Genomic DNA, 20,611 nt, shown 5'->3' on the forward strand with positions numbered 1-20,611 from the left:
GGACTATTTCTCTATATACGATTTGTATTTCATATACCTTTGACAATTGGATGTTCTTTAGTATTGCCAGTGTAACAGTATAGCTTCCGTCCCTCTCCTCGCTCCTACCTGGGCTTGAACCAGGAACACATCGACAACAGCCACCCTCGAAGCATCGTTACCCATGTAGAGCAAGGGGAAACAACTACTCCAAGTCTCAGAGCGAGTGACGTTTGAAACGCTATTAGCGCACACCCGGCTAACTGGCTAGCCATTTCACATCGGTTGCACCAGCCTCATCTTGGGAGTTGATAGGCTTGAAGGGGTGGGTATAATTTGTGGAACGTTCCAACAGGAATCTGTTCCAAAAAACGTAAAGTAAAAGGTTGCCAACCAACAACGCATACAAAGTAGCAACGCATACAAACCTAGCTAACTAGCTGCCGTATAAGCATCAACTCACCACGTAGTTTATTCTTAATGTTTTTCCATAGGCAACCAGAGTGAGGACAGACATTTTTCGGAATAAACGTGATGAGTGAAAAACGTAATGAAATAGACCATTCCCTACCCGGTATCTTATTCTGCCGCTATACAACTTTGTATGCGTTGTTTTTTGGCAACCTTGTTATTTACGAAGTTTTTGGAATAGATTCCTGTTGGAACGTTCCACAAATCATACCCACCCGGCTTGAAGTGATAAACAGCTTGAAACATAGCGAAGAGCTGCTGGCAAAACGCACGAAAGTGCTGTTTGAATGAATGCTTACGAGCCTGCTGGTGCCTACCACCGCTCAGTCAGACTGCCCTATCAAATCATAGACTTAATTATAATATAATAAACACACAAATACGAGCCTTTGGTCATTAATATGGTCGAATCCAGAAACGATCATCTCGAAAACAAAACGGTTTTTTCTTTCAGTGAAATACGGAACCGTTACGTATTTTATCTAACGGGTGGCATCCCTAAGTCTAAATATTCCTGTTACATTGCACAACCTTCAATGTTATGTCATAATTACGTAAAATTCTGGCAAATTAGTTCGCAACGAGCCAGGCGGCCCAAACTGTTGCATATACCCTGACTTCGTGCAATGAACGCTAGAGATGTCACACAATTTCATGTTAGCAAGCAATATGAACTAAATATGCAAGTTTAAAAATATATACTTGTGTATTGATTTTAAAGAAAGGCATTGATGTTTATGGTTAGGTACATTGGTGCAACGACAGTGCTTTTTTCACAAATGCGCTTGTTAAATCAACACCCGTTTGTCGAAGTAGGATGTGATTCAATGAGAAATTAACAGGCACCGCATCGATTATATGCAACGCAGGACACGTTAGATAAACTAGTAATATCAACCATGTGTAGTTAACTAGTGATTATGTTAAGATTGATTGTTTTTTTATAAGATAAGTTTAATGCTAGCTAGCAACTTACCTTGGCTTCTTGCTGCCCTCGCGTAACAGGTAGTCAGCCTGCCATGCAGGCTCCTCGTGGAGTGCAATGTACGGGAGGTGGTTAGAGCGTTGGACTAGTAACCCAAGGTTGCAAAAACGAATCCCCCCTGAACAAGGCAGTTAAACCCCGTTCCTAGGCCGTCATTGAAAATAAGAATGTGTTCTTAATCTGACTTGCCTAGTTAAATAAAAGGTGTAAAAAAAATGTTTTTCTTTTTAAAAACAAATCGGCGGCCAAAAATACCTATTACCGATTGTTATGAAAACTTGAAATCGGCCCTAATTAAAATCGGCCATTCTGATTAATCGGTCGACCTCTAATTGCTATATTGTAATTAATTTGCCACCATAGCCTATTTGCCTTACCTCTTATCCTACCTCATTTGCACATGTTGTATATAGATTTTTCTACTGTATTATTGATTGCATGTTTGTTTATTCCATGTGTAACTCTGTTGTTGTATGTGTCGAACTGCTCTGCTTTATCTTGGCCAGGTCGCAGTTGCAAATGAGAACTTGTTCTCAACTAGTCTACCTGGTTAAATAAATAAATAAAAACACTTGTACATAAAGTTTTGAACATGCTATATTGCAGCAATTACCAAGGCAGGCTAATGCCTAACGTACCCAACAAATGCAAGCAATAGGCTAATGATATTTATATTACAACAGGCCTACTTAAAACTAAATACAGAGCACACCATTAAAAAGACAGATCAAACTTAAATTTAGCCAACAGAAATGTCTCAACAGAATGAAAAACAAAACACATTTTGCATATTTAAAGAACTGGTTTAGATTAATAAATAGGCCTATTTCAAAATTGCATCCTACCTGAATATCAAGTTGCAGCCTGCATTTTGCCATGCCAACATTCATCTCATCTTTGTCCACTACAATATTAGAACTTGTCCATACAGAGGACATGCCCCTTGTAGCAGGGATCCAGACTAACATTTTAAGTGTCACCAAGTTTTTTTCAGTTGATAGCACCAACCCATGATTTGGTCACACCAAAAATGTTCACAGCATCACGCAATATATAAAAAAAAAAATTGTAGGCCTATCATCTTATAAAGTAATTCAGTGCTTTATTAAAAAGTGTATTAGACTGCTGAGATGGTATTGAAGTAAGTTGTTTCATCATCTTGTCATCTGATTCAAAATATTTAAGTCCAACCATACTCCAGTGATTGTCATGCATTTTGGGTAGAAAATTATACTATTATATTTTACTGTTAATATTATCATTTTTTGGGGGTTCAAAAGAGATGACTTTGCCTGCATCTTTATGTGATCTAATATCAGTCTAATTTATTTGGGGCCAATTCACCACCTGAGTAAATGGAAACTCAAAACACATTTGCTAGATCACTAGCTCTAAATTGAATACCCACTGCTAGTAGCCATGTATCAAATCTAACAGTACATTTAATGTCCCCAAAAAACATTGCCGTTGTAGCCTACTGCCCAATGACGCCTATGCACTCACAATGGCCAATGCGCAGTTCGTGCGCTCCGTATCACACAGCCATATCAAATATCTAGTTTGTAAAATAGTTGCTATCGAGCACAAAATAGAAAGTTGAGAAATAAAAAGTATATCTACAGAAAGCTGAGAACATCCTCTCTCCACCTGTGACAACTGGATAGCTGTAATTGTATAACATTTAAAAAAAAACAATCAGAACACGTCATTCTCCTGGAAAGGAAAGTGTGGCTCGCTTGACACAGGCTCCAGCAAAACCAGTACAGGGGCAGGTAAGCAGACACTTTCATTACAGGAATCATGAGGATAATGCACTTTACTGTTTGGAGTGAGGTGAATGAATGTGCAGCTCGCACTGATGCGACCAATAGATTTTTTAACTCGTACAGCCAAGTCAAAGGTCCGCAATATGCGACTAAATGGTTGCAGTCTGGAGCCCTGCCTTCTAACTTTCGTTTTACTTCAATGAAAAAGGCCCAATCTTCGTAATCAACAGTAGCATAGGCCAAGGCTCCTCTCCCTCTCCTCAGTGGGGCAGCCCCAGGCACTTTGACCGGCTACAATTTTATTTATCGGCATTTCATTTTAATTTTTTAAATAAATAAATAACTTTTTTTTTTTTGCAAAAATCTGGCAATTACCAGCTAACGGAAACCCTGATACACACATATATAACATGGCACTCCCACACACAAAGTTCTTTCTCTCGCTCACATTCACACAGGGCACACCACAAACACATTATGGCACTACCACACACTTGCATGCTGTCTCTCCCTCTTACAAACTCACACCTACGCATGTGCACACACACACACACTCACCAAGAACAATGACCCTGGCCCGGCCCTCCACCCTCCCAGCCTCCGTCTGGCTCCGGCACATGTACAAGTGGTTATCATACACCTCCACGCTGTTGATCCTCAGGGTCCCGTTGGGGTACAGCTTAAAGCGAATGTCCTACAGTCAAAAGACAACAATGGATTAACAAGAGGTTTCATAGAAATGAAAGTTACAGATTGCACCTTTATGCACATCTGTTGAAGTAAATGCACCGTCAGGGGCATATTTGAGAAATGCATTTCATTATAGGGATTATCGTTTGATGATTCTTAATGAACTTGACACTGCAAGAGAATATCATATTAACAATGTCCAGAACCGTATGTAAATATAAGTATATACACTCAGTGTACAAAACATAACATATTGAGCTGCACCCCCGTTTCCCTCAGAACAGCCTCAATTCATCGTGCGTTGACTACAAGGTGTCGGAAGCGTTCCACGGGGATACCGGCCCATGTTGACTCCTGTGATTCCCACAGTTGTGTCAAGTTGGCTGGATGTCCGTTTAAATATTTTGTCTTACCCATTTACCCTCTGAATGGAACGCACACACAATCTACGTCTCAAGGCTTAAAAGTGCTTATTTAACCTGTCTCTTCCCCTTCATCTACACTGACATAAGTAAATTTAACAAGTGACATCAATACGGGATCATAGCTTTCAACTGGATTTAACTGGTCATGGAAAGAGCAGGTGGTCCTAATGTTTTGTACACTGGTTGTGTAGTAGTTCTTAGTGTATATTCCCACTTCTTCTCAGAAGGATCAGGAATTATCAGGACACACACCTCGGCGGTGATGGGGATGAAATTGCGGTACCAGGTAACCTCGGGCTGGGGCGTGGCGCGGGTGTGGCAATGCAGGTACCCAGGGAGGCCCTCCTCCAGTTTGCTGTCCTCTGGCTTCATCACCCACTCCGGAGGGGCTAGGGGATACACACATTTAGCATCTCTTCAAAAGTAGTGTCTACACCCAATACATTTCAGCAGGTGCAGGTCACAACAAATGCCACAATCCTTCAGAGTTTTGTCCAACACCCACCTCAGCAGTGAAACACCTGTGTCGTGTTCATTAGGGCACACTGTAGCAAAATGTTACACAACGGAAAATGGAAATTAAAGGTCTTTAATTTGACAAGTTTACATACTGCTTCCCTCGATTTTAGACCGTTTTCACCACAAATACCCTTTTCACACCATCTTGCTGACCTGGTCCAAACTGTGCTAGCTCGGATATTTTCATTTTACATTGTGCTTTTCATCAAGGTTCCAGAGACAATTGTGGATGTGTAACCAGACCAGCTTGGCTCAGTAGTATGAAAAGCCTTTAGGGTCTTGAGGTCTATACTCACTGGCCACGGTGACGGTCAGCTCCTGCCTCCTGGTACCGGCCTTGTTCTGGCCCATGCAGGTATACAGTCCAGAGTCTTCCCCCTGGGTGGGGCTGAAGACCAGCTCCAGTCCGTCCTGGTAGACCCTGCCCTCTGAGGGGACGCGTTCCCCGCCCCGCTCCCACCACACATCGGGCTCCGGGTGGCCGCGAGGGGGGCGGCAAGACACCCTCTCCAGGGAGTTGGCCGAGAAGACCTGGGTCTGGCTGGGGCCCATCTCCTCGATCTCTGTAAGGGGTGGGAGGAAGTATTTGAAGTGATAGTCCATCATGACATCAGTAATAGAAAACAAAAACCATGAATTAAGACTGCAAAACAAATATCTTGTGTCCTAATCATGAAGGCAATGCAGTATACCACTCAACTGCAGAGTGGAACGGTAGACCATGCCGTGCAAATCCAGCTAAAAATAGTGCAGATTAGCGAGGGATAAAATTAATAAATGGCATTATACTGTGACAGGGTTCAGTGAGTTAGACACAAAGTGAAGGATTCAAACATGTCTTGAGACAGTGTGTCAAAACTGTGCATGTCTGTGTATGTCTGTGTGTGCGCTCCCTTACCTGCTAGGTTCACGGTGGCCTCCAGAGTGACAGAGAGTCCGCGGGGCCCTTTGGCTACACATTTGTAGAGCCCAGTGTTTCTGGGCTTCACCTGGGTTATGAGTAGGGAGCCATTGTTCAACATCACCAACCTAGGGAGGAAGAGAAAGAAACGTCAAAACAAACTTCTGAATATTTTCTGGAAAGTTGGCCAACTTGGGAAAGAGGACTTGTTTGTTGTACATTTTCTGTATATTTTTAAATTTTAAAAAAGGACTCTTGGAAGCGATAATAATAATAAACAAAATACTAGCGGATTGCAGAATTTCACCTCAATGTCGACATGCTTCCAAAACATTCATAAACAGCATGCACACATCTGCATGCGCACACACACAGCCTTAGAATGGATGTATATAGTGGAAACCGTAATTCACATCTAAGGGACAGTACTTAGTCTTCACGCATCGTGTGTATGTATGTATGTATGTATGTATGTATGTATGTATGTATGTATGTATGTATGTATGTATGTATGTATGTATGTATGTATGTATGTATGTATGTATGTATGTATGTATGGCATTATACTGTGACATGGTTCAGTGAGTTATATGTGTGTATGTATGTATGCATGCATGCATGCATGCATGCATACATACATACATACATACATCTCACTGAACCATGTCACAGTATAATGCCACTTTATCCCTCGCTAATCTGCATCTTTAGCTGGATTTGCACGGCAGGGTCTAAATAAATAAATAAATAAATACACACACACACACACACACACACACACACACATACACACAGCTCAAAAAAATAAAGGGAACACTTAAACAACACAATGTAACTCCAAGTCAATCACACGTCTGTGAAATCAAAAACTGTCCACTAAGGAAGCAACACTGATTGGCAATAAATTTCACATGCTGTTGTGCAAATGGAATAGACAACAGGTGGAAATTATAGGCAATAAGCAAGACACCCCCAATAAAGAAGTGGTTCCGCAGGTGGAGACCACTTCTCAGTTCCTATGCTTCCTGGCTGATGTTTTGGTCACTTTTGAATGCTGGCGGTGCTTTCACTCTAGTGGTAGCATGAGACGGAGTCTACAACCCACACACAACCCACACAAGTGGCTCAGGTAGTGCAGCTCATCCAGGATGGCACATCAATGCGAGCTGTGGCAAGAAGGTTTGCTGTGTCTGTCAGCGTAGTGTCCAGAGCATGGAGGCGCTACCAGGAGACAGGCCAGTACATCAGGAGACGTGGAGGAGGCCAACAACCCAGCAGCAGGACCGCTACCGCCACCTTTGTGCAAAGAGGAGCACTGCCAGAGCCCTGCAAAATGACTTCCAGCAGGCCACAAATGTGCATGCGTCTGCTCGAACGGTCAGAAACAGACCCCATGAGGGTGGTATGAGGGCCCGACGTCCACAGGTGGGGGTTGTGCTTACAGCCCAATACCGTGCAGGTGGCTGGAGTGTGTCAGCAGTTCCTGCAAGAGGAAGGCATTGATGCTATGGACTGGCCCGCCCGTTCCCCAGACCTGAATCCAATTGAGCACATCTGGGACATCATGTCTCGCTCCATCCACCAACGCCACGTTGCACCACAGACTGTCCAGGAGTTGGCGGATGCTTTAGTCCAGGTCTGGGAGGAGATCCCTCAGGAGACCATCCGCCACCTCATCAGGAGCATGCCCAGGCGTTGTAGGGAGGTCATACAGGCACGTGGAGGCCACACACACTACTGAGCCTCATTTTGACTCGTTTTAAGGACATTACATCAAAGTTGGATCAGCCTGTAGTGTGGTTTTCCACTTTAATTTTAAGTGTGACTCCAAATCCAGACCTCCATGGGTTGATAAATTGGATTTCCATTGATTATTTTTGTGTGATTTTGTTGTCAGCACATTCAACTATGTAAAAAAAAAAGTATTTAATAAGATTATTTCTTTCATTCAGATCTAGGATGTGTTGTTTAAGTGTTCCCTTTATTTTTTTGAGCAATACATATACATATATATACACATATACACACACACACACACACACACACACACACCCACACATATATATATATATATATATGTATGGCCAACCCTGTTCCTGGAGAGCTACCCTCCTGAAGGTTTTCGCTCCAACTCTAATCTAGCACACCTGATTCTAATAATTAGCTGGTTGATAAACTGAGTCAGGTTAGTTACTACTGGGGTTGGATCGAAAACCTACAGGAGGGTAGCTCTCCAGGAACAGGGTGTGAGTGTGTGAGAGAGATTACATACACCTTAGCCAAATACATTTTATACTCAGTTTCACAATTCCTGACATTTAATCCTAGTAAAAATGTATCATAGGTCAGTTAGGATCACCACTTTATTTTAAGAATGTGAAATGTCAGTAGAGAGAATTATTTATTTCAGCTTTTATTTCTTTCATCACATTCCCAGTGAGTCAGACGTTTACATACACTCAATTAGTATTTGGTAGCATTGCTTTTAAATTGTTTAACTTGGGTCAAACGTAAACTTCTGACCGACTGGAATTATGATACAGTGAATTATAAGTGAAATAATCGGTCTGTAAACAATTGTTTTAAAAATGACTTGTCATGCACAAAGTAGATGTCCTAACCGACTTGCCAAAACTATAGTTTGTTAACAAGAAATGTGTGGAGTGGTTGAAAACAAGTTAATGACTCCAACCTAAGTGTATGTAAACTTCCGACTTCAACTATATGTATGTATATATATATATATATATATATATATATATATATATATATATATATATATATATATATATATATATATATATATATATATATATATATATATACATACAGTGCCAGTCAAATGTTTGGACACACCTACTCATTCAAGGGTTTTCCTTTATTTTTACAATTTTCTACATTGTAAATTAATAGTGAAGACATCAACACTATGAAATAACACATGGAATCATGTCGTAACCAGAAAAGTGTTGAATCAAATTATATTTTATATTGGAGATTCTTCAAAGCACTTGTTGGCTGCTTTTCCTTCACACTGCGGTCTAACTCATCCCAAATCGTCCCAATTGGGTTGAGGTCGGGTGATTGTGGAGGCCAGGTCATCTGATGCAGCACTCATCACTCTCCTTGGTCAAATAACCCTTACACCGCCTGGAGGTGTGTTTGGTCATTGTCCTGTTGAAAAACAAGTGATAGTCCCACTGAGCCCAAACCAGATGGGATGGCGTATCGCTGCAGAATGCTGTGGTAGACATGCTTGTTAAGTGTGCCTTGAATTCTAAATACATCACTGACAGTATCCCCCAGCAAAGCACACCCACACCTCCATGCTTCCCGGTGGGAACCACACATGCGGAAATCATCCTCTCACCTACTCTGCTTCTCACAAAGACCCGGCGGTTGAAACCAAAAATCTAAAATTTGGACTCATCAGACCAAAGGTCAGATTTCCACCAGTCTAATGCTCATGTTGCTTGGCAAGTCGACGCGGAGGGCAAATCACTTCTTATTGGTGTCCTTTAGTAGTGGTTTCCTCGCAGCAATTCGACCATGAAGTCCTGATTCACGCAGTCTCCTCTGAACAGTTGATGTTGAGATGTGTCCTTTACTTGAACTCTGAAGCATTTATTTGGGCTGCAATTTCTGAGGCTAGTAACTAATGAACTGCAGCAGAGGTAACTCTGGGTCTTCCTTTCCTGTGGCGGTCCTCATGAGAGCCAGTTTCATCATAGAGCTTGATGGTTTTTGCGACTGCACTTGAAGAAACTTTCAAAGTCCTTGAAAATGTTCTGGATTGACTGACCTTCATGTCTTAAAGTAATGGACTGTCATTTCTCTTTGCTTATTTGAGCTGTTCCTTGCCATAATATGGACTTTGTCTTTTACCAAATAGGGCTATCTTCTGTATACCACCCCTACCTTGTCACAACACAACTGATTGGCTCAAACGCATTAAGGAAAGAAATCCCACAAATTAACAAGGCACACCTGTTAATTGAAATCCATTCCAGGTGACAACCTCATGAAGCCGGTTGAGAGAAGGGCAAGAGTGTGCAAAGCTGTCAAGGCAAAGGGTGGCTACTTTGAAGAATCTAAAATCTTATTTGTTTAACACTTTATTGGTTACTACATGATTCCATGTGTGTTATTTCATAGTTTTCATGTCTTCACTATTATTCTACAAAGTAGAAAATAGTAAAAATAAAGAAAAACCTTGGAATGTTGTCCGGCACCCTCATAGATATCATCCTAACTAACTCGCCCTCCAAATACACCTCTGCTGTTTTCAATCAAGATCTCAGCGATCACTGCCTCATTGCCTGCATCCGTAATGGGTCTGCGACCAAACGACCACCCCCATCAGTGTCAAACTCTCCCTAAAACACTTCTGCGAGCAGGCCTTTCTAATCGACCTGGCCGGGGTATCCTGGAAGGACATTGACCTCATCCCGTCAGTAGATGATGCCTGGCTATTCTTTAAAAGTGCCTTCCTCACCATCTTAAATAAGCATGCCTCATTAAAAAAAAATGTAGAACTAGGAATAGATATAATACTCGGTTCACTCCAGACCTGTCTGCCCTTGACCAGCACAAAAACATCCTGTGGCGTTCTGCATTAGCATCGAATAGCCCGTGATATGCAACTTTTTAGGGAAGTTAGGAACAAATATACACAGGCAGATAGGAAAGCTAAGGCTAGCTTTTTCAAACAAGAAATTTGCATCCTGTAGTTCAAACTCAAAAAAGTTCTGGGACACTGTAAAGTCCATGGAGAATAAGAGCATCTCCACCCAGCTGCCCACGGCTCTGAGACTAGGAAACACTGTTACCACCGATAAATCCACTATAATTGAGACTTTCAACAAGCATTACTCTACGGCTGGCCATGCTTTCCACCTGGCTACCCCTACCCCAGTCAACTGCCCGGCACCCTCCACAGCAACCCGCCAAAGCCCCCACCATTTCTCCTTCACCCAAATCCAGATAGCTGATGTTCTGAAAGAGCTGCAAAATCTGGACCCCTACAAATCAGCCGGGCTAGACAATCTGGACCCTCTCTTTCTAAAATTATCTGCCGAAATTGTTGCAACCCCTATCACTAGCCTGTTCAACCTCTCATATCGTCTGAGGTTCCCAAAGATTGGAAAGCTGCCGCGGTCATTCCTCTCTTCAAAGGGGGTGACACTCTAGACCCAAACTGCTACAGACCTATATCTATCCTACCCTGTCATTCTACGGTCTTCGAAAGCCAATTTAACAAACAGATTACCGACCATTTCGAATCCCACCGTACCTTCTCCGCTATGCAATCCGGTTTCAGAGCTGGTCATGGGTGCACCTCAGCCACGCTCAAGGTCCTAAACGACATAACCGCCATCGATAAGAGATATTACTGTGCAGCCCTATTCATCGACCTGGCCAAGGCTTTCGACTCTGTCAATCACCGCATTCTTATTGGCAGACTCGACAGCCTTGGTTTCTCAAATGATTGCCTCGCCTGGTTTACCAACTACTTCTCTGATAGAGTTCAGTGTGTCAAATCGGAGGGCCTGTTGTCCGGACCTCTGGCAGTCTCTATGGGGGTGCCACAGGGTTCAATTCTCGGGCCGATTCTCTTCTCTGTGTACATCAATGATGTCGCTCTTGCTGCTGGTGATTCTCTGATCCACCTCTACGCAGACGACACCATTCTGTATACTTCGGGCCCCTCTTTGGACACTTAACTAACCTCCAGACGAGCTTCAATGCAATAAAACTCTCCTTCCGTGTCCTTCTACTGCTCTTAAAAGCATGTAAAACTAAATGCATGCTATTCAATCGATCACTGCCCGCACCTTCCCGCCCGTCCAGCATCACTACTCTGGACGGCTCTGACTTAGAATACGTGGACAACTACAAATATCTAGGTGTCTGGTTAGACTGTAAACTCTCTTCCAGACTCACAATAAGCATCTCCATTCCAAAACTAAATCTAGAATCGGCTTCCTATATCGCAACAAAGCATCTCTCATGCTGCCAAACATACCCTCGTAAAACTGACCATCCTGCCGATCCTCGACTTCGGCAATGTCATCTATAAAATAGCCTCCAACACTCTACTCAACAAATTGGATGCAGTCTATCACAGTGCCATCCGTTTTGTCACCAAAGCCCCATACACTACCCACCATTGCGACCTGTACGCTCTCGTTGGTTGGCCCTCGCTTCATACTCGTCGCCAAACCCACTGGCTCCAGGTTTTCTACAAGTCTCTGCTAGGTAAAGCCCCGCCTTATCTCAGCTCACTGGTCATCATAGCAGCACCCTCTCGTAGCACGCGCTCCAGCAGGTATATCTCACTGGTCACCCGCAAAGCCAATTCCTCCTTTGGTCGCCTTTCCTTCCAGTTCTCTGCTGCCAATGACTGGAACGAACTGCAAAAAATCTCTGAAGCTGGAGACTCATACCTCCCTCACTAGCTTTAAGCACCAGCTGTCAGAGCAGCTCACTGCACCTGTACATAGATGGGCTGTTTACAGATGGGCTATCTACCTCATCCCCATACTGTATTTATTTATTTATTTATTTTGCTCCTTTACACCCCAGTAGCTCTACTTGCACATTCATCTCCTGCACATCTACCATTCCAGTGTTTAATTGCTATATTGTAATTACTTCGCCACCATGGCCTATTTGCCTTAACTCCCTTATCTTACCTCAATTGCACTCACTGTATATAGACTTTTTGTTTTCTTTTTTTCTACTGTAATATTGACTGTATGTTTTGTTTATTCCATGTGTAACTGTTGTTGTATGTGACAAATTGCTATGCTTCATCTTGGCCAGGTCGCAGTTGCAAATGAGAAATTGTTCTCAACTAGCCTACCTGGTTAAATAAAGACAAAATAAAATAGGTCTCTCTTTATGTAGTGTTGTCTCTTGTTGTGATGTTTTTGTGTGTGATGTCTTGTGTGTTTTGTCCTAGATTTATATTTAATCCCAACCCCCATCCCCGCAGGAGGCCTTTTAGTAGGCTGTCATTGTAAATAACAATTTCCTAGTTAAATAAAATGAGTAGGTGTGTCCAAACTTTTGACTGGTACTAATATATATAAAATCTAACACACACACACCAGTCTCAACGTCAACAGTGAAAAGGCAACTCTGGGATGTTGGCCTTCTAGGAGTTGTAAAGAAAAAGCCATCTCTCAGACTGGCCAATAAAAAGAAAAGATGAAGATGGGCAAAAGAACACAGACAATGGACAGAAAAAAAAAAAACTCTGCCTAGAAGGCCAGCATCCCGTAGTCGCCTCTTCACTGTTGACATTGAGACTGGTGTTTTGCGGGTACTGTTTAATGAAGCAGCCAGTTGAGGACTTATGGAGGCGTCTGTTTCTATAACTAGACACTAATGTACTTGTCCTCTTGCTCAGTTGTGACCCGGGGCCTCCCACTCCTTTTTCTATTCTGTTTAGAGCCAGTTTGCGCTGTTCTGTGAAGGGAGTAGTACACAGCGTTGTAACAGATCTTCAGTTTCTTGGCCATTTCTCACATGGAATAGCCTTCATTTCTCAGAACAAGAATAGACTGACGAGTTTCAGAAGAATGTTCTTTGTTTCTGGCCATTTTGAGCCTGTAATCGAACCCACAAATGCTGATGCTCCAGATACTCAACTAGTCTAAAGAAGGCCAGTTTTATTGCTTCTTTAATCAGAACAGTTTTCAGCTATGCTAACATAATTGCAAAAGGGCTTTCTAATGATGAATTCGCTAATCCAAGTTTATAATTTTAAAAGGCTAACACAATGTGCCATTGGAACACAGGAGTGATGGTTGCTGATAATGGGCCTCTGTACGCTTACGTAGATATTCCATAAAAATAAAATAAAAGGTTTCCAGCTACAATAGTCATTTACAACATCTACACTGTATTTCTGATCAATTTGATGTTATCTTCATGGACAATTTTTTTTTTTTTAGCTTTCCTTTCAAAAACAAGGACATTTCTATGTGACCCCAAACCTTTGAATAGTAGTGTATGTAGATAGATATATACACACACACACACACAAAATCCAGTCTTACCGGGACTTGTTGGTGATGAGCTCGTCCTGGTGGTACCACTCTTGGGTGGGAGGGGGCTCGGCAGTGAACAGGCAGTTAAGGAGGGCCTCCTCGTTCCTCATCACCACCAGGTCCTCAGGAACCACCACGGGACGAGGGAAACTTTTATCTATACAGAGGGTAAGGGTGGGGGGGGGGGGGTATGAAGAGACTGTGAAAAAGGTATACAGTACAAAGAGTACATAAGAAAGGAAAGAGACAGGTCAAAGGGCTCTCTTCAGCTCTGGCTTCTAGTCACAATGTTGATGCAGGTGGGGCTGGGTGTTGCTTTGCAATTAAACTATGGGGGAAAACTGCCATCCCTCCTCACCTCTTCTTTATTGAATCTTTGTCCATATACACACACACACACACACACACACACACACACCTATGATATTGAGGGTGAAGTTGACATTGCTGCACACGTGCCCAGCTGGATTTTTGGCACAGCAATAGTAGAGGCCATTGTTGTCTGGGCTGGCACTGGGCAGGGTCAGAGTTCGCTCCTTGTTGTTGATCTGATGGCTCTTCTCCGGCAGGCGTACGCCGTCTCTATACCAGTGGCACGTTGGTCTGGGGGAGGAAGACATGACTACTTAATATGCATGAGTGAGTTGGCACATAAGAATAAGTGGAGAGACTGATGAACGCTTTGAGGCCCCGCGTGGGGACACGTCAGGCAACGTGGGGACTTGTAAAGGCGTCAGAATGCTTCAGTTCGGCTAACTGAACGAGTTTGCTCACATACTCTTAAAAGATGTTCGCTTGAAAAAAAAAATGAAAAAAAAAAAGCGGCAAGTACTCTTTGTCTATTTTAATATGCATGAACTCTTCCGAACAGTTTCGGCAGGGGAGCACCTTAAGGTGGTGGTTGCATTTCTCACCGTGGGTGTCCATCAATGTTGCACCTGAACGTCACAGGGGCAGAGCTCTCGATGTCCTGCTCTGATGCAGGATCTTTCAGGGTCACCCCACCACTCTCTAGCCCTGTGTGACAGATGGGGGGGGGGGAGAGAAAAAAGAAAGAGAAATAAGAAATAGTTAAGGCAGAAAGGAGTAGAGAGTAGTAAGAGCGAGGGAAGGTATATAGACAGAGGTAGGTAGAGTGAGTGAGTGTTAAAAAAAAGACAGAAGGTAGAGAGCGAGCACACAGGAGGGTTAATAAAAAGGAGTGAAAAAGAAAAAAAAAAGGTGTCAAACCCCCTCTTGCTGTCCATTTACACAAACAAACCAGCCATTCACACCTGGCCGGCTAACTTAGTGATGGCTACCAAAACAGCCCCTTTCAGCTGACCTTCCTTGTTCTGTGACACAGCCAGCCAGACCAACCGGACGCTGCAACTTCACAAGCGGTCCATCTTGGTAGAGGACATAAAGGACAGCTTTGTCCGCCCCGCACTCAAAATAACCTCTCACGCAGGCGTGATTTCCTTTTTTGGTCCGGCGGAAATAAGAGTTAGAAAAGGAAAGCACTGGCTGGCTCTCGTAAGAGTCTTTATAAGTATGAGGCAGCGTTTTCATAGCGCTTCAGGAGATGCGTTTGATGGTTGTAGAGACACATGGGAGGACATACATATTGAGTTTCCATATGGAAGAATAAAACTCAATAAGTTTGAATCTATGGCTGCAAAGACAACTGTCAATATTCAAAACAGGTAGGTCCTCATAAGGTCTAATATGGTGTTAATTGCTGTGCAGCCAATTCCATGCATTTGGCAAAATTATTGCAGTAACATAATTATGCCTATCATTTGCTATTACATTGCCACCCATGCTTAGTTTGAGTGCTCGTTTGAGTCATCAATATATGGTGTATGAATTTAACAACTACACCTCTTTTTACAGTATTTTGGTTATGACATCTCAAAACACTGATTTAAGGGAAGGGCTTACATTAAAATTAACTAGTATTTAAGTAAACTCACATTTGATGTTGATGGACGCCTCCGTGGAGCGCTCTTCTCCTCCTGTGGCATTGTTGGCGGCCAGGCACTGGAAGGTCCCGGCATCCAGCACCCGGTCCACATAGGTGAACTTGAGGTTGCCGCCCTCCTGAAAGCGGCGCTCCGTGTCGTTCACCGCATCGCCGTTTTGCAGCCAGCTGTAACTCACGCCCTCCGCGTCGCTGACCTCGCAGCGTAACATGGCGCTCCGGCCGTGCAAGGCATCCTGGGACTTGGGCTCCTTGGTGAAGTGGAAGGAGGCGGCGTGAATGGTGAGAACTGGAGGATGAAAAAAGAGAGAGGAATGTTGTTATGCTCTTACGTGTTACGCTAAACCAAAAATGATTACGTTCACAAAGCCTGCATTTGATGCACATACAAATTAAATCTTATTAAAAAGACTACTTTCAGCCAGCCGCACATCAACTCAGATCATAAAAAAGGAAAGAGGACAATGCTTTTCCCTTCCACCCTCTATGCCCTTGGCTCTTTTGTCACTGGCAGCAGGGAGTAGAGAAACAGACACCCAGGTGTGCTGCAGTAAGACAAACAGACAGAAAGACAAGACACCCAGGTGTGCTGCAGACAGACCATGGGCCCCAGCTTCTCTGGACATGGTTCATAACTCCTTGGCCTCCCTCCCCTTGCTGAGTGACATGCCAGGTATGTACTCGCATCCCAAATAATAACCAAGTCTCCTGCAAGACCATCAGTTTCCACTAGCACTGCTACATGCACAAAAAATGTTGGCCAGGAGATTTTGAATGTTGCTAAACACCCGGCCAATGAACTTCAAAGTGGTTTGGATGATACAACAACACCCTAGGCGAGCTGTAAATAAGCAAAAACTTCATAAAAGTGAACTATCCCTTTAAGGGTGCAGTATAAGCCATTAGAACACCCTACAGGACACAGTCATTCATTACATTAAAACAATACTAGGTTGTCCTTTCGGCTTGTTTAAGAGGCATTCAAAATGTCCAAATTCCAAATTGCGCGCAAGCAAATCAGACTTTCGCACAACTCATGTCAATGGGAGATGAGTGAAAATTGTAGTTACACAAGTAGATCAAGTCAAACTCCAAGAATAATAAGTGTGAACCTATAAATGAATAAATGCTAGTAATACTAAGTATGAATTTCAATGAAGGATTTGTTTTTCTCTCTCTGTCTCAGACGTTGAATAGAGTGCCACTGATCCTCAGTGATTGGCAGGGCCTGTCTGGAACTCAGAGATGCCCATTCATCCAGACAGACGACTGCCTGAGACCGAGACGGCAGTCTGTCTCGCTCCAGTGACTGGTTACTGGGGCCCAGGCCGAGCGAAGGCCCATGCTGGGAGCGGACCAGTCTGCACTGGGAGTGGGAAATAAAGCCTCGGCTTTCCCATGGAGAGGAAGGGGGGAAAATGGCACAAGTAGGCTACACTTTTAATGAGCAGAGAGGATGAATGACTGGCACTCATCAACTGAGCTGATATCAGTGTTTTCCCTAATATTGTCGTAGGTAGGCGGGCACTGTGCCATCACTCAGTTGACCCCCCTCACTCCACCATGGAATGCATACCACCTTACTTTGGCATGTGGCCTCTGTTGGTGTACAGGTTGCTGTGTTTTACAAAGGGGGGGGGGGACAATAACTGGCTATTACTGATACTATATTTGTGTTTTTGAGTACTGAATTCATCATAGTTATATTCATATTATGTTTCAAAAGTCTATCAACAATAAATGTGCTGTGGTGAGATAGTGACATGTGTGGAATCAAGAGACTGGTTTGAAAGAACAACTAAACAAGAATGTATCCTGAACAGTTAGAACCAAAACAGTTTCACTGCGCCCAATGCGGCTGCACCTGGTTCGGTCTCTTTTTAATACACACGGGACACAACGTCAACACGTCGCAGGTCGAGAGCGCATACCGGCGAAGGGGATGGAATGCGGAGTGGCATCTGCCCGGCTTCAAGAGGACGAGGTATTCATTCATACCCCTCAGCCTTGGATGAATGGGACTCCTGGGCTACCCAGCAAATGTGAGAGAGTATAAGTGTCTGAACATGCATGCATTTTAGTTAACTTAAAAAAAAGAAAAAGAAGATTAATACAGGTAAGTCAATTAAGAGAAAATGTTTATTTACAATGATGACCTGTCCAATGACCGCTTTGTTCTGGTGGGCTATCACGCTCCCTCTCTTTCCATCCAAAATAAAAAAGCTCACAGCCTTGCTAGCTACAGAACTCCAGTCAATTACACACTGGAAGTACACAACACTGTGTTCTCACTGCTTCGAGAGTGGTTCTTTCTTTTTTTATAAGTACCTAGTGAGAGTCTAATTGAGACTACAGGAAGGAGAATAGCCCTCGGTGCCCAATAACAATCCCCCCAGGACTCGTCTCTTTGGCTCTAGCTCTCACGTCCTGTGGTCCACTAATAAATAAAATATATACACACACACAGACTAGCTCTCTCCTCTACAGGGGAGGACACATTCCAAACTTAGCACAGCCAGAGGGACAGGACAAGCCATTATCTGTGCCTGTTGCTGCCATGGAGACAGGATCCTCTCAGGGAATACTCTTGATTAAGAGGGTACCAAGACCCAGAAGAGCTGAACAGATGAGAGAATAGGGAGTCATTGCTGCAATGTAGGCTATAGCTATTCTGTCTACTCAGACCTCCATTATTCAAAACTACAAGTCACAACAGGTGTAAAAACAGAGCCTGTTGGTGTCATTCAAGAATTAATAAACAAACCTAAATCTAGGCTATTCAATAAATTACCTCTATTTAAAAGATGGAGTTCAATGTGCTCCCTGTCCCAGACCTGCTGTTTTCAACTCTCCAGAGACAGCAGGAGCGGTAGAGATACTCTGAATGATCGGCTATGAAAGGTTCTGAGGTTCTGACCTGTTGCACCCTCGACAACCACTGTGATTATTATTATTTGACCCTGCTGGTCATCTATGAACATCTTGGCCATTCTGTTATAATCTCCAGAAGAGGACTGGCCACCCCTCATAGCCTGAGTTTTTCCTAGCCACTGTGCTTCTACACCTGCATTGCTTGCTGTTCGGGGTTTTAGGCTGGGTTTCTGTACAGCACTTTGTGACATCAGCTGATGTAATAAGGGCTTTATAAATACATTTGCTTGATTCACTCAATCGGACGTTCTCTCAGAAAACAAAAGAACGGTGACGCCGTACTTTTATCATAAGCAGTGGTGAACTAGCAGCCACAGAGAAATCGAACATTTCCTGCATGCCCCCCCCCCCGCCACAGGGTGTTGCCCTAATTCGGGGAAAATGTGTTTTCTTTCCTCGCATGAACATGCAGTGGACAGTTCAGGGGTTGTATGTACATCTTTCCTGCACTTTTTGCCCACAGGAAAATAAACAGGGTGAATGTTCGCGTGGCCTCCAGCGAGCGTCAGTCTGTTTGTCGCCTGGATGGACTCTGGGGAAATTTACTTGCCAAAGAAATTCACCATGTTGCATGGCATCAGTTGTGCAGAGCGTAGCTAAACTAGGTCGTGAGGATGATGCCTTGAACATTTGTTTCATGTAAAGAATTGTTTGACCAGAGATTGTACATTTACCAGAACATCATGATGGACCATTGGAGTCCAGAAGGCTTTATTTTATATTGAATTTCAAATCATGAGATTCTCTGAGATAAATCAGGAATGACAAGGGTCTTGCACATTTAAAAGTGTCTACAAAATCAGTGTCTAGGTGAGGACCCTAGCCTCTGCAGAAATGCCTGGCACTGGAACATTCCCAAACCTCTTCCTTGATTCCAGGGCAGGAATTTAAAGTGACAAAAGGTGGCATTCATGGTTGCTGGAGCAGTGGAACTATACTAACCGAGTGTAAGCAAACCTGATTGGCTGAAACATGAACCACAAATGGAACCTGTTGCTGTATAAAACGCGGTACATTACATCACAACTGGGATCTGATCGACAAACATAACCTACCTCCCAAGATCGAGCTAAAATCAATATTCATGTGAACCTGAAGACGCAAATCGTGCACCAAACAGGGAAGCAAATAAGTTGAAGCATCAATTGTTATGATGTTATACGCGTTGGATCGGTTGAGTTGTAAACTCTTCCATTCGGTATGAGTTATGCACCAGGAGCTTTAGGGCACTGGTCTTTCTCTTCCAGCTCGTATAGTGGTACCCTACTTGTCTCAAAGATCAACTTGGCTCTGTTAGTGCCAAAAAAACCTCCTGTGGTTTCTCCCTCGCTCTCACAAAGGAGGGCTTTGATGCACAGCGGTCAATGATCCTTTGGTGTAAAGATACTTGGTCTGTGACTGGTTCCATTTGAAGATACCTACAAGGCTTCGATGCAGATGCAGGGACCTCCCACCAAGCACTATTGACTGTAGGCAGGAAAGATGGGCACAGAAATATTTTAGGTGTAATTCACAAGATACAGAACGCTGTGGAATGTGAAGAAGACTGGGACAGACCACAACGGCAAACTGTAGAATAAAAATGAGAATGTTCCCTTATATTGTGGGCTTCTTCTGTTCTAACTTCAAACTGACCTATTTTGGTGCTATATATCAGGGGTAAGGATGACTCCATGGATGTGAGCAGACTCATATTTAACAACTGTGTAGAGTTGATTTGGACCACCTGTCCACTAAAGGAGCCAAGCATTAAATTGAGCCATAAAACAAAACCACCCTGTGAAATATGACCCACTGTAAGGGGTCATATTGTACGTAAGCTTGCCATAATTATTACTGAGGTATGTTTCACCATACCCACGGTCCACAAGGCTGAGGAGCATCATTATGCAAATACACAACAGCAGAAACTGAATCTCCCATT

At 43.3% G+C, this 20,611-nt stretch overlaps 1 protein-coding gene across 1 annotated transcript in view; it reads right to left on the reverse strand.

Annotated features, from left to right (window-relative positions):
* LOC115178079 (inactive tyrosine-protein kinase 7) overlaps positions 1-20,611 on the reverse strand; it is a 46,095-nt gene that overhangs the window by 14,163 nt on the left and 11,321 nt on the right. Inside the window, exons 2-9 of the mRNA XM_029739116.1 lie at positions 15,749-16,045; positions 14,708-14,810; positions 14,212-14,396; positions 13,803-13,950; positions 5,734-5,864; positions 5,132-5,398; positions 4,569-4,705; positions 3,760-3,895 (exon numbers count right to left, since the gene is read on the reverse strand). Coding sequence (XP_029594976.1) covers positions 3,760-3,895; positions 4,569-4,705; positions 5,132-5,398; positions 5,734-5,864; positions 13,803-13,950; positions 14,212-14,396; positions 14,708-14,810; positions 15,749-16,045 — 1,404 coding nt within the window. The remainder of the gene's footprint in view (positions 1-3,759; positions 3,896-4,568; positions 4,706-5,131; positions 5,399-5,733; positions 5,865-13,802; positions 13,951-14,211; positions 14,397-14,707; positions 14,811-15,748; positions 16,046-20,611) is intronic.

This window comes from Salmo trutta, chromosome 38, assembly GCF_901001165.1.
Source record: "Salmo trutta chromosome 38, fSalTru1.1, whole genome shotgun sequence".
In the NCBI taxonomy this organism is placed as follows: Eukaryota; Metazoa; Chordata; class Actinopteri; order Salmoniformes; family Salmonidae; genus Salmo; species Salmo trutta.